Genomic DNA, 15,000 nt, shown 5'->3' with positions numbered 1-15,000 from the left:
CGTGGTGATGGGCACATTAGAAATGAGGTAGATTAGATAGATGAACTAGACAGACACATCTAACTGTCCTCCAGTGCACTCATTTGTTTGACAGCCTGGAAAATGCCAACATTCCTGGGATTAAATGAAAATAGAAAATTGCATTTTCACTGTAAAGTATACACAGAACTTTGCTATGTCAGATTCTCTTTGTTAAAACAAACCAGGGCCTGACCACGTCCTCCCAGAGAGACCCAAAGCACAATAAGATAAATGACACAGTAACCAAGGCACAACCAGCTGAGAGCCCTTGGGTTGCTACCCTTGTACCCAGGGTATTAGTGAAGCAATAATGACCTGCACACACTTTGATACTCTAATTTTTGTTGAGCTAAACAGCACCAAAAATGCTAAGCTGCCCATCTTACACTGCTTGATATCATATTTCTTTCATCCATGACTTGGAGCTGCTTTACCTTTACGGGCTGCTCAAACAATTTTTGTTCCGTGGTGCCTTTTCCTCCCACTTTGTTCTTCAAGAAAGTAAAAGTAAACAAATACCTTTCGATATAAAAAATAAAGAACAACAACAACTGGAGTGAGTCTCCCCAGAGGTTTCTGGCCCAGGTTGCAGCCGTATCGCTGTGGCTTTTCCTTCAGCTCAGGGAGCACACAGTGACACACAGGGAGCACTTGCACTCCCATTCAGCAGCTCCCTGGTTTTTCCCAGTGCTGGGATGTGTTCTCCAGAGCAGAGCTGGGTTTGGCAGGGAGCACTCTGGATCCTGCTCCTGCCCACTCCAGCTCTGACAGCAGCCCCGGGAGCTGAGCGACGTCCCGGTGCTGCCGGGGAGAACAGAATCCAGCTCCTTGTGACAGTTTTCCCCACACAACATCACAATCAGCCAAACACATTTGTAATCTACTGCAGCTGGTGTTTCTATAATTGATAGAGATATAAAAGCCCTTTTTGCTAAAGTTGTACTTTTGTATTTTTTTTTCTTGGGGGAGTTGTGAGAAAGCAGCTACAAAAAGCAAGCTTTAAATCTCAGATAATGTAGCTCCCTTTAGAATCCCAAGCTTAAAGCAAGTAGTTACGAGTTTTAGCAATGCAAAAAAAGGGAGCTAAAAACAAACATTTATTTTACTTGACGTAGCAAAACAGTGGATTAAAAAGTTAAATCAATGCACCGTCTGAATGGTTCCTGCTGTAGCTGCAATTTCAAATGAAATAAGAATGTTATAAAAACTCGCCCATATTAGGCACATTTGGAAATGTCTCCTTGTAACTGTTCTTTAAGTGTTCTGTCTATGAGCACTAACAGGTCACTGCACAGGAAATGCAAAAATATGTTACATTTTAATCAGGGCATATAAAACACTGTCTAGAATGTTACATTGCCCTTGGGAATCTGTAGTAAGTAGGGGAACTTTTACAAAGTCCAGGTCACTCTCCCCATTACATCACTGTTAAAAAAAAATATTATTAGGTTCAATTATAGAGATGTCATGTATTAGAACTTTCCCAGTTGTAGGATGATGGCTAAGAGATGATTATTTCCTTGGAGAAACTCATAATCACTCCCTTGTTCCCCTCTACATACTTTGTATATTGAAAATAGTGCATTTTAACTGAAGTAAAATGTTTCCAAACAATTACAATGAATGAAGGCAAATATGAGACTGTTCTCACTACATACTCACTGTAACAACAAATTTCAGCACTTTACCCTAACACACAAACAGAAATTGAAAACCTGCCTGGCTGTACCTCATAGGTGATAAAAAATGAAAGAAGGGATTTTAGCAGACATGTTTGGGAATGATTAAGGTAAAATGTCCCTAATCCAAACAAATGGAAACCCAGATGTTGATGGCATCATAACATTCCTCTGCCTCCTCACAATTCTTTCTCCAAATGATTTACCTCTGTTTAAGCAAAATCACAAGTTTGTTAAATCCTTAATAAGTTCACAGAAACAGCAAAAGAGTAATGCAGGAGTGACTGTTTTCTAGATTACCATTCTCAGGATTTTAGTTATTAAATATACAAATGCTGGAGGTGACACAAAACTGTACAATATCCTGAAGGTAACCTGCTCTGCCGAGCCTGGTTCAAGTTTTGTCGCTCACTTTCAAATAGAAAGATTTGATTTATAGGAAAAATGTCCCACAGGGCAGCAAGTGAAATAAAATAAATCCCCTGCCCTGAGTAAAACCGAGTCAGAGCCTCGGGGGCCCATGGCAGGTACCCACAGAGCGACAGAGGGGCTAGCCCTCTGCGACGGGCATGTTGTGGCAGGAGGACTCAGGCTCTCAGACTAACAGGCCCTTTTTATCTAAACAGATATCTGTGGTTGAAACTCCTGGCATGAGTCTTTGTCTTGTCTCTGAGCTGCTTTTGTACCACAGCTACTCAGCTGCCAGTAACATCCACGTGCTGTTCGCCCTGACCCACCTGCGGCCGTGCGCTGGCCCCCCACACCCTCCCCACCTGCTGACCGGCTCCCCCACCTCACACACTGAAACCTCTCAACAGCCCTGCATATACTATATATTGTTATAAATTCACTACCTGAGCTCTTCAATCCTCCTGTTCGACTCTCGCCACCCAAGCTGCAGCCTTGCGCCTCAGTGCCGCCATCTTCTCCCGACTCCCAGCCAGGGATCAAAGTTTGCCTCATTTCGATGGATTTTTGCACCCCTCTTGGGCTGCCTGCTCCATGGCTGGGGACAGGACCGCACCACTGCCATTTAACAGACATGAGGGGCACAGCTCTGGTGAATTTTAAGCTATTTTTTTCACTTTTTCCCCACAGAAGAAGGTCCCACCTCATGAGCGCCAGGCCCACCGTGACATGGTGGCCCCTCACGCCGGGCGCTCCCACCCCAACCCGTCAGCGGCCCTGCAGTCCCTGTTCCCCAGCTGAGGTGCATTGGTTTCCTGCACAATCCATCCCCTCCACAAGGAATAGATGTGTGCAGGCTTTGGGAAAAGCCAGCTGAGGAACACTGGGAGCTGCACGTGTGGAACTACACTGGCTCCAGCCTAGGTCTCGATCTGGACGTGCTCACTGCACCAGCTAATGCTGAACACTGTGCTCTACATCAACTGGGCAATAGTCAAGATTACATTTTTGCCTCTGTTTTCTATGGATATTTGATAATGTCATGCTCTCTGCCCCTGCTTGTCCATGTTCAGCTCCCTAAATTTCCTTCTTTCCAACCTCAGGGGCTGGGCTCCACCTCAACAGACCTTTTCCTCATTCCTTGACTGCTCGGACCCATCGCTGCCCCTGCAGCAGGGAAAGCAATTGTCCTACTTATCCCCAGCTCAAATGTTTTTTAAGGGAATGTAATTGGAAAAGAGAAACTAAGAACAGAGCATGCGTGGTGGAGATGGCACGTTGGAGAATGCTGTGTCACCTTCTAAAAATTCTTTGGCAACAGCAACTTTTAGGCTTTATAAGTCAGACAAATTTGGGTGGATTTTCTCAGGGAAAGCAGAAGATATCTCTGAAAAATGTTCACGTCACTGCCAGAAAGCTCAGTGGTCCCACAGCTTTGAAATAAACCCTGATGAACGTCTTCTAATTTTTTGCCAAATAACATCCTACCCTAAATTACAGGAAGAACATTTTAGGAAAGAAAACACAGATTTTAATAATGGAAATGGTTGCTTTGAGCGGCTCAGAAGTGGAAACATTAGAACCAGTAGAAATCAAACCTCTCAACAGGAAACCCCAAACAATCTGGACTATAGGAATTGTTGAGCCCACGATACAGATGTTACTGTTGCTGTGCCCAGGGCTATCCAGTGCTCCCACATCCATACAACACAGCACTCAAGGCCCCTGCTGGTTTTCTGTTCCTTTCAAGATCTTCCTTTTTTTTTTCACCCCTTTTGGTTATCACTTAGCTGAACTTTTGCCACAGGTGAAGGTGCTGAGCCCTGAACATCAGCGTTGTCTACTTGGTCTTCCCCATCCACAGCATGTTGCCTCTCCAGTTCAGACATTCCATCCAGCAAGAGGGATCATCAGACAAAATCAACAAAATAAATCTACAATTCTGAACACAGAAAAGGTTGATGACTTACATTGTCTTATTTGAGCTGTTTTTTCTCATGCTCAAGTGAAACAATAACCAGGCGAGGCTACAAATCCCAGATCTGAGTCCCTGATTCAGTCAGAGGGGCCCTTGGCCATAAATTTCAGCACAGACTTAAAAATTGATAGAACTCCTTTTTAATCATCAAGTATTCAGCTGCTCATTACTGATATATGCTTTAATGACATGCCTTTAAATTTTGGTCTAGTTTTAGAATACAGTTTCCTCAAATTCCACGGCAAATCCAGTGTTGTGAAATGGAGCCCTGCAATTTTGTTCAAGTGCTTTTTCAGTTCTAAGGTCTGTTTGAAATACAAAATTTAAGGAGTTTGCTATGTCAGGTGACGTTTTGTTAGCTTTTGACAAGAGAAAATATTTAATACCCTCATTTTTTTTCCCCTTGCTCTGAATATTAGTTTAATTGTCACAAATAATTAAACGCTTATGAGTAAGAGACATCTTCAGACATTTTGACAATACATATTAAGAGACACTTTAAGGCAAATCTGCACAGATCGGCTTTTATTTGTTATGCTAAACGATGATGCATCCTGATTGCATTTGTTCCTTATTTGTGTGTGCAACAGGAGACGTACTGTGAATGATCTGTAAGGAATAAAATGACAGTATTTGACAGGCTAGGAAATGTCTGGGCAGGGATACAGGATAAGGAACCCTGAAAGGGCATTGTTTATGGAGGGGCAATGGGTAGAGACACTCCCTTCAATCTAAGGCAAAGAAAGGCGCCAACAACTAAATTACAGTTAATAACAGTAAGAAATAAACATAAATTACTTATACAAGGCTCAAGCTCAAGGACTTTGGACCACTAAAAATATATATTATTATATCAATTATCAAAGAGAGACAAATTCCCATCCTGGGAATTTGCATACGAACTTTAATAACCTACTATTCAGAAATAGAGGCAAGCATTAATTTCCACATGAAAAGGAGCCATGGGAGAGCTTCCCAAGTCCCCAGCTCCAGAGAAAGCCCTACCTGGTGATTCAGCACCAAACGCTCTGGCCTCTGCTCGCCAGGGTAGGAGGTGGTCTCCCAGGTATGGCAGATTAGCCCTATATTCCCTAAGATTTATTCTGAGTTCCTGTCAATATAATGGCTGAAATGACCATTCCTGAAAGGCAATACCATGTGAAAATAGCATAAACAATCCTTAATGAATCCACAGGCTATTACTTGCATCATATTTCTTCTCTAGGCAATACATACATCTCCAGTTTAGAAAACCAGCACTGCCCTTGATCGAAGCCCAACAGTTCCAGTTTACACAAGACAGGGAACTGAGGAAGGTCCATGGGAACTGCTTGGTGCTAAAAGCTTCTGAAAATTCAGGTTTCTCTTTAGATGCCCATGTAAGGATTTAGACCAGTAACATCAGAAGCTGAGCCTCAAACTCAGCGATTTCCAACCACCTCTGGCAGTCTGGGGGGAGGAAAATGTGTATGTCCTGTTTAGCTGCAATTAGAGCAGGTTCTACATATTTCTCAGGGCAATGCATTATATACAGACACATCCCAGGTCTGCCAGAGAAACAGAGAACAGTACATGAGAGGAAAAGTAACCGTAACCAAATTCCCTGGTCCTGAAACTTCCCACTGGCCAAAAACGCATCTGAGGATAATTTAGGGAAAGTAAAAAACTTGATTACTCTGTCTAAAACTATTGCTTAGTAAAGCTCCCTTGGCTTGCCAACACAATTAACAGAGCTCTGCTTTTCCGAACTGTGAGTCTTCCCATTTTGGGGAGCTCCTGGACATGAGCAAAGTGCCTCTTCCTCCATCACAGGGAGGGTTTGATTCACCTTTCTGTAAAACAGGGAAAAATATTCTGCATCACTGCCTTTATCCTGAGTAGTACACAGTATCAATAAGAAAGCCTTGGTAGAAAGGTGCTAAGTGTGAAGAAATATTGCTCCATTTCCTAACAAAGCACACAAATATGAGCAGGAATCATGCAGCTCATCAAAAGCACCAGAAAGCTTTTAATTTTTTTAGCATTTAATGCCAATGATCAATATAACTACTTAGCTTCTTTCTCCTCTCACGTGCTAGTTTAATGCTCCTTTGACTGTGCTTATATATGTTATGACATGGGTGAAAAACACACAAAAAAATAATTTTGGTAGACCAATATACCAGCTGGCAAAAGGTTACATTTCTTCGATACAAAACTGCACATCATAAAAAATCCAGCTCTTTCCTGTGAAATCCACTCCAACTGCAGGAAGTAAATGAGTTCTTCCTATATGTACAAAGAAAATTGCAGGCCTTAGGAATTGTGGTGGTGATTCCCTGTGCAATTCACATGAAAATTATTTATATTTGGAAAATTCTGAGTCAAATTTTTCTACCAAAAAAAATCCCTCCTTCTGTCCAAGAGCAGGGCGAGTGATAGAAACAGGGTTGTTGCCTGCACGTACCAAACTGCACCAATGTGCAGATTTTTATTCCCTCTAAGCAGAGTTTCACTAAAAAAAAAAATAAAATCGTAGCTATCAAGGTATTCCAGAGAATTTAATTATTTTCATTAAAAACAAGAACTGTGTGCAGCTCCGTTTTTTTTTTCAATAGAAATTCTGCAGCGATTCCACATAAACAGACCCAATATCACTTCAGCGAAGTTGCTTTGGGAATATGTAACAGCCTTTTTTAAGTTATGAAAGCAATATTGAATGAGATTTACTACAATTTAAGATAAGTGGGTCTTAATTTTATATGAACAGAGAGACTTAAAAAGCAGGCAAGAAGAGTTCCAATTATATTGTGCTGGAATATTAGGCCCTGTGCAAAATTGCCCCTTTTCTCTTTTACATGCATAAAAACAAGCACAACAGGCTTTTCCATTAAATGAGTCTTTTGAGAGAGATGCAGGAAGAGCCAGAAAGCTCCTTAAAACTTTATTGCTTTTTATCTTTGTCAGGTAAGGCTGTGTATTAAAAATGACCTGTTCTTTCCTGTTCTATCCTTCCTGCAAGTTTTTTCTTCCTGTTTGACCCATCAATTTTAAGTTTCCCAATGAATGGAAGGGTAGACCCGGATTAGTTTTCCCCCAAAACTGAGTAGTTTTGCTTTTCTACAGCCATGTAGAGCTCAGGATGTTTCCCATAGTCTCCTTAGCATCGGGAGTAACTTTAATGAGCCTCAGGTCCATTAGAGGAAAGCAGTTTACAGAACACAGGGAGGAAAGACACAGAAAGGAATGAGATACAGCTCTAATAGATACAAGCCATGGAGATGAAAGAAAGAAGTCAGCATCTCATTTGCATTAATACAATAAAAATACAGCATTAATGTTGCCAGTTGTAAATTTTTTTTTCAATAAAGTTCAGCCTGATTACATCTGGGAAAAGGTGGGCTGTGCATTCCTCGTAGTATTTATCCTTTAAAGAACAGTTACTGGCTATTAACTCTCTGGATTTAATTGCCACCGAAAACAATCTCCAGGAAACTTCAGTTGAAAGTCACTCCTCAAGAACCGATGGTCTGAGCTCTCCAAACTGCTTTGTTTATGGCAATACAAACCCAGAGCTGCAACTCACTCCACTCCACTCCACTCCACTCCACTCCACTCCATCATTATGTTTTGTATTTTGTTTACTGGTGTTATCTGTGTGTACGTGTATAATTATACACACACACACACCAGTTCAGCATCAGAATCACTCAAAAGCAATATTGCCAACCCTGTTTATCCAAAAATCACCATGCACAACCTCAAAAATCATGAGAGCAGCTGAAAACCATCAGATATTGAAAACAGTCACTTTGAGAATCACAGCGTTTTTCCTCTGGCATAAAACTTCAAGCCTGAATGTTTTCGAGCTCCTTAGTTCTCCATAGCAAGGAGTTTTAAATTAATTTTCCTTTTAAAATGCATATTGGACACCTGCATAATTACCAGACTCCAGGAGCTGGAGATTTAAAGAAAATAAACCCAAACAAAGGAGTTTCAGGGGACACCACTCCTAACAGCACAGTTCTGACATTTGGGCAAATATTGGTGGAATAATTAAAAACTGCTCTGAACAACAGAGTGTGCCAGGTACATCCCTCTCCCATACAGGCACTTTTCTCTCCCCCTTGCAGGTATGGATGTGTGCATGCCTGGAAAGGATCCGTTTCCCATACATTTAGGACTGTTTGTTCTATTTAGCTGTGGAATTTTACCAATACTTGGGACCATCAGGCACTGCACGTTACAAACTATGTATTTTTCACAATCAAACCCTATTGTTGTGCCTTTCTTTTTCCTAGGGCAAAGAGGGGAAACATTTCTTTTAGGGAAACAAAGATTCTCTTCATTTTTCTAAATGAAACACTTAATGCAACACTTAGATCAGAAGACCAGTTTTTCCACTTCTTTTTTGCCTGAAAAAGCTCACAAGTTAACGGATGAAAAGCCAGCAGCAGTTAAAGAGGGATGTGTAAATCTAATGGGAAACACTGTGATGTTTCTCCTTGAAACCTTAAAAAATACACAGCTCGCTGTCAAGGTACTTCTGAGCTGCAGAAGCCGTTATTATACCATGGCAAAAATTACTCGGTGCCAAGATCCAACAGAAGTCACCTTAATGAGAAAGAACTGATTTTTGCCCCTAAAACCACACGGAACTTTTAGACTTCGGATTTGCAAAGCCATTTTCATGCATTTACTCGAGAGCTGCCGCCCCTGTGCACAACGTTACCACCACACAGTAAAAAAAGGATTCTTTAAAAGACCATCTCATCTACTGGTACCCAGAAACAGTGCTCAGTAATTAACACAGAGAGTGGAAACGTGATTGAGAAGTGAAGTTGGTCGAGCAAGCAAAATCTCTCTGTCATACAGACTTCAGAAAAGAATAGCATGTAAGCGTTGGGAACAGAATTTACAAACACAACTCTCCCTGGATTTAAAGCTTAATGGGAGAATCTGGTCCCTCTTCAGAGGCAAAGCCTTGCTAAAGGAACATATATCTTGAATTTTGTAGCTGAAGAGCCCAGGGTTACATAGACAGTCCTCACACAGACCAGTCACCCATTGAAGCAAAGTGCTGAGTAAGAACTGCAGAACTGGGCCCACTCTCATGTAAATTATTGCAATTAAATAGGTAATGAAAAATCACTGCTCTTGCATGAATGCAATGTAAGATTTCAGCTGAGAGTATAATGTGTTTCCAGTTGACTCCTGTATCAGATTCAGAGACAAATGAAAATATCTCTCTGCTTGCATGAGCAGGCTTTAGAGGTAAAACTTCCCAAATGTTTTCATTTTGCAGAGAAGAGGGAAAAACAGAAGCTTATTTTAGCAGCAAAGTCTATAGGATCCCCTTTTTTAAGGCATAATGTGGTACAAACATCTCAACCCAAGAGGTATTAAATAGAATTTGAATAATTTGACTTTGCCTTTGCTAATAATACGTCATCCAGTGCAAGAACCAGGCCTTATTCTCCCCTCCACGAGCTGACATGGTATTTTTTTTACATTTGAGCTCTTAAGATCTGCACAATAGCTTAACACAATAAGTGTTTAGCCTCTGGTTCCAACTGTAATTGATAGAGTACAGTTCCATTCCGTCTGCTGCTGCTAAGTTGGGAATTGCAGCCACAGCAACTGACAGCTTTTTTTTTTCTCCCTGAGTCTGGAGTTGCTCTCTGGGAGCGATGTCCTCATCAGGATGGGAAGTAAAATGATGAGAGAAAAGCTCACCCTGGCCCTGTGCTCCAGAGGAACTCCAGAGACCTCTTCTAGAGGAAATAGTTCCTTGAGGTGGGTGCTACTAATAGGAGGAAAAATCGGGAGGAGAAAGCTCCAAAATCCTGCCGATTTGAAGAAAATGGGCTTTTCAGTCAGAGAGCACAGGAGAGGGAGAGGGTTTCTGCAGAAGAATTTCTGACAATGAGCGTGTTTTCAAAAGTGCTGTAAAATTGTGTCATTTACTGAAGGAAACGTCTTTTGTTTCACAGTCCCGGGGGCTGAACTCTTGGGGCGTCCCACTGGTGATACACTGGGCTTTGATACGTGAGAGTAAAACTGAAATGAGGAAACAGGCACTAAAATGAACGTGAGTTCAAATTGTCCCATTCAGGCCTGAGTTCTGACACAGGAAAAAAATTACAGATCAGCTTCGGGCTTAGGAGCCGATTCCAGAATTGAACGCAGATGGAGCCTAATTTTGGTGCCTCTTTAGTTGCAAAAGTACCTATTTTGGAATATATTTAATTAAGCAGGATTTAAAGGCTCCTCTTGTTTGTGAACACCTTGGCTTTTTTGTCATCTGTCAGCACCGTGATGTGCACAGTAAGTGAAAGGTTCTGAGGCATGAACTATTTAGGTGGGTTTGATGTGCACTTGCTTTTCTGGAGGATGCTTAAACAAAACAAGTGCTGCCATTTCTACAGTTTCATTCAGCACTGCTTGCTTGGAATCTGCCTCTATTGCCCCTGTTAGAAAGGATACAAATAATACACAAACAGCCAAAACACTCTTGGTTATTGATAAATATACATATATACAAATATATATAAATATATGTATGTGTATCTCTCGCTTCCTTTCGCCACAGAAATACACATATCAAACCTTGCTGGTCATTTACTCTGCTCTCTGCAGAAGCAGAATTTCACTTTCTAAATATGTTTCTTTCTAAATATGTTTTAAATAACCTTTACTGCTAAGGTGCAAACTGCAGCTTTAAAGAACTCCCTGTAAACTGCTCTATGAGGACTCTTCCAAAACCAAAACCCTGTTATTCTGCAGCTCCAATAAACAGAATAAATGTGTCTGATATCTGTTTCTGCTGTACTTTTCCTGAGCTTTGGTTCTTAGATAGTCTATTGGGACTGGGAGAGAAAGAAAAGAAGAAATACAAAATTGCAGCCTGAAAGGGCGTTAAGTCCAGATTCCTCTTTACAGGCTTTAAAAAAGCAAACTAGCAATTCATGATCACAAAATAAAATATGCACATTTAAACAAGCTGCAGGGGAAAGGAGAGTTTAATCCAGTGAAATTGTGTTTGAAAGCTATTTCATACCCCTAGGAATAAAATCTGAATAGCAATTCTGCTTTGCTCCCACCCTTTTTCCACCCTTCTGTTAATATATTACCATTTGTTATGGAATCGTTACAAGACTTTTACCCCAGAGGTGGCTGCATTTCGTTGAAGGATGAAATACTTTCTGGACCTGAGCCTCTTCTTACTCACAGGAGCAGGCAGTACTCACTGCAACTGCACTGATGCTGATAGTAAAGCTATTTGTGATTTGCACCTGAGCAAGACAAGAATTAGGCCCAGAGTTTGTAAAGCCCTTTGTGATTCATTCGGGTGAAAAGCTACAACACAAATGGGTTGTTTATTGTAAACACAAGTGTGATACTAAGGCAGGCACCGATGCAAAGAGCTGCAAATATCTGCCTCAAGAACTATCGAAATGGAAATGACGATCTCAAAAAGGAATGATGATTCAGAAAAGATTCGGCCCTGCAAAGATCAAAATGCATTTGACATAGTTTCGGTGTTGACGTGAAATAAAGTGTCTTTAAAAGTGTAATCTGAGATCAAAAATCCCCATCATCAAACATAAATAGTGCCCCATTTATCCAATTACACTACCTAGTTTCATTACAATGGCCTGTAATATATTTCTTAGGAATACAAGGCTTAAAATTAATAATAGAAAAGGACAAAATTGCCATGTATATTCCTCTAGCTAGATTTTCATCGAGCAGCAGGACTTCACTTCTGATTCACTCGCTGGGTCTCTCTAACCTTTACATTATTCATTAATCAAACTAGAAACCTGCTTTCAAAGTCAGTGCATGGCAGTAATTATTTACAGTTGTGCATAGTATTTAATTTTAAGCAATGACAAAAGCAGGCATGTCCAGAATCATAAGGCTTATCATTTTTCTTCCCTTGGAGGTGAACTAGCTAAAGAAGCTAAAAGTTGCAAACTTCTCTTCAATATCTCTGCTGCCATCAAGACAAAATGCAGTGCAACTGATACCTTTGAACTTGCACAACCAAAAATAAATAAAAGTGAAAATTAAGTAATATATAATGTATTAACTCCTTTAAATAAACGGAATAAGGAGCTTTGCTATCAGCCTTGAGGAGCGATTCATTTCTTAGTGCACAGTCTGTCTCCTGTCACTTTGAGGTATTTTTCCCCATACAAAACAGAACCTCAGTAGTATCCCTGAAAATGAAAGTCAGTTTTAAGAACTATATACAACAGGCACGTCTGCTCTTTGAAACCCCCTCTACCCCCCACAAACACACAAATACAACTTCAAAGCAGGAGAACTACTGCAAATGTATAAACCTACTTCAAATAGTTATGCTGGATGAAACTGGACTGCATTTGCAGTATTTTGCTCACCTGAAACAACATTGAGCTGAGGACAAATATAATCAAAGAAATGCACCACTGAAGAGCTATGCACGTTTTCTAATGAGAATGAGAAAGGAGAGATCTAATTGTGGTCAGTCGAGTTTCTCCCTCGTCATTAAGATATTAAAAATACTGTAGTGTTCTGGATAAAAACACATCTTACTGTATCTCAGCAGGGAAATCCCGGGAAACAACAGCCTGGGCTCTGCTCGCAAAAATTGACTTACTCTGTAGCCCATGTTTCTAAAAAAGAACAGGCTGCCCCTTCCACAAAAGGATACTACACGCACTCCAAGTGAAAATTCTACTTTGAAAACCAAATAAAATGAAGCCTCGTACTCCTGACAGAGAGAAAAAAGGAGCAATTCTAGCACTGTCACTGTGATGATCAGCATCCATGAAAAAATAGCTATTTATCCTGCAAGTTGAAAATGTTAATGCCTTATTCAGATAAAACCTCTGTGAATAAAACAATAATAGCAACTCATCGGAGAGTTCTTCTGAATACATATATATATATATGTATGAATATGAATTTCTAGTGTAACTGTTATTTATGGTTTTAAACATAAATTTGGGATCTTTGCCTGCCAGGAATCACACTGGCAAACCTGCATAGGTACATTTATTGGTCACATCCCAAAAGTCTCTGCCTGCAGACCATTGTCCTACACCTACAGGAATAACGGCAAAATATGGAAGTTTGTAAAAGTTCTGCGTGTCCCAGTTTCTCTGAAATGTCATTTACCTTTGCATGACTCCCAAGCACTACTTTTCAAAGTTTATTCAAGTGTGCCACTAAACTTGCCCATACATTTTGTCCCACATATCCTGTGCTACACCCAGAAAATATTCGGAAGTGGGAGGAAAAATGAACAAACCGTTTGTAAAGTAAAGATGTAAAATATGAGTTTTCTTTAAAGAACTAATCCGGTGAAGGACACAAAGGGAAAAAAGAAGGGAAAAAACCCGCCTACATTAAAAGCCAAACAAGATAATAATTGTGCATGTCTGGCTAAGAGAATCTAGAGGGCAAGCCTTACGTCATTGGCACTTGGGTTACCATGGTGAGTGATTTATTGATATATATCAAGAATGAATAGATCAAAGGCAGCAAGATGACAGGTGATCAATCAAATGTCAAATCAAAGCTGGCAATCAACTGGAAAGCTGATTTTTCAGTGGGTGGGTCTGGCAGAAGAAAAATGAACTTCCATATTGCGCTTCCCAGAAACAAAACCCCACCACACTATTAAAAAAAAATAAAAAGCAATTAAGCAGCCTGAAAGAAAACTCTTTGAAAAGATTTACTATACAGGCCCACTCATCTGTTTCTTTTTCTTGGCCCCCAAAAGAAAAAGAACACCCTACAACGACAAACAAAACACTTCCAAAGTTGCAAACTATTTTCTTCTGTTAAGGAAAAAAAATTAATAAATTGCAAAACCACTTGGCATGTGCAAATATATAAACTGGGCTACAAAACAAAAGAAGGATTTGATTTGAAAATGTGGATTGTCTTCTAACAGTCAGAACGTTTCATTTTATTTCCTGTTGCAATTTTCACCACTGATGATCAAAGGCTGAACTTCCCCACCGGGTTCATCAGCAGAGAGAGTCCCTGTACTATTTCAGGCACACACAGCACACACGCACACACACACCCGGCCAGAACTGCCACCAGAAACACGGCGAAATAAAACATTAAACACCCCGACCCACTTCGCGAAACACACGGATCAAAACCAAAAACCACCGGGAGGGGGGAAAATCAAGACAGAGGGAAAAATAAATATACTAAAGCGAGAAGGAAACGGGAGACCGGCTGCTTTCGGTTCGGGAAGGGGAAAGGGCAGGGGGAGAAGGGGAGCCGAGTGGGAGAAAGTTGGGGGGAAAAGTTTGGGCAGGGCAGGCTGGAGCGGGAGCGGCGGGAGCGGGAAGCGACCGGGGGAGCGGCGAGGGTGGAAGGGGACAGCCCATGTCAGAGTAAAGATCTTGGCAATAAGGAATAAACTGGCTCCATGGAGTTACGGAGGGAAAGGGAGGGGGAGGGGGGATAAATAAATAAAGATCCAGCCCGGAAAAGCAAGGGTGACCCTAAATAATAATAAAGATGGGGGGTAGGATTGGAAGGAGTGGAGAGACAGAGGCTGTGTAAGTGGATGGCTTCTCCTTACCTGCAGCCCGTTTGGGTGCTTGCTGTTTCCTCCTTGGCATCGCTCTACTTTCTCCAATCTCACTTCTGTCCCCAGATCCGAGAGCCCTGAGACGCTCCTGAGCCGTGTTCCTCTGCCTCTCAGCTGCTTCCCCAGCACCCCCCTCAAGCCTCCCCTGCCCCCCTCCTTTCCACTTCACTGATAGGAACCTGTTTGGTTTTTATTTTATTTTACAGATCTAGGTTTCTTTCTTTCTTTCTCTCTCTCTCTCTTTCTTTTTTTTTTTGGTAGGTTTTTTTTTTTTTTTTTAACTGTTGCAACACTTGCTTTGCTTTGATTCAGACATCCAAGCTCAGGAG

The 15,000-nt window shown here is 41.1% G+C and overlaps 1 protein-coding gene across 3 annotated transcripts in view; it reads right to left on the bottom strand.

Moving 5' to 3' along the window:
• TSHZ2 (teashirt zinc finger homeobox 2) overlaps positions 1-14,979 on the bottom strand; it is a 221,442-nt gene extending 206,463 nt beyond the window's left edge. For 2 of the 3 annotated variants that reach the window (XM_017815274.1, XM_017815273.1), the window contains exon 1: positions 2,555-3,472. In XM_017815274.1, coding sequence (XP_017670763.1) covers positions 2,555-2,816 — 262 coding nt within the window. In that variant the 5' untranslated portion in view covers positions 2,817-3,472. Of the gene's footprint in view, positions 1-2,554; positions 3,473-14,662 lie in introns of those variants that run through there. The other variant, XM_017815275.1, reaches the window with a different exon arrangement.
• Between the last annotated feature and the right edge of the window lie 21 nt (positions 14,980-15,000).

This window comes from Lepidothrix coronata, unplaced genomic scaffold (assembly GCF_001604755.1).
Source record: "Lepidothrix coronata isolate B3197 unplaced genomic scaffold, Lepidothrix_coronata-1.0 Scaffold49, whole genome shotgun sequence".
NCBI classification, from domain to species: Eukaryota; Metazoa; Chordata; class Aves; order Passeriformes; family Pipridae; genus Lepidothrix; species Lepidothrix coronata.
Note: the sequence above shows the minus strand (reverse complement) of the source record. Positions and strands in the feature narration are given on the sequence as shown.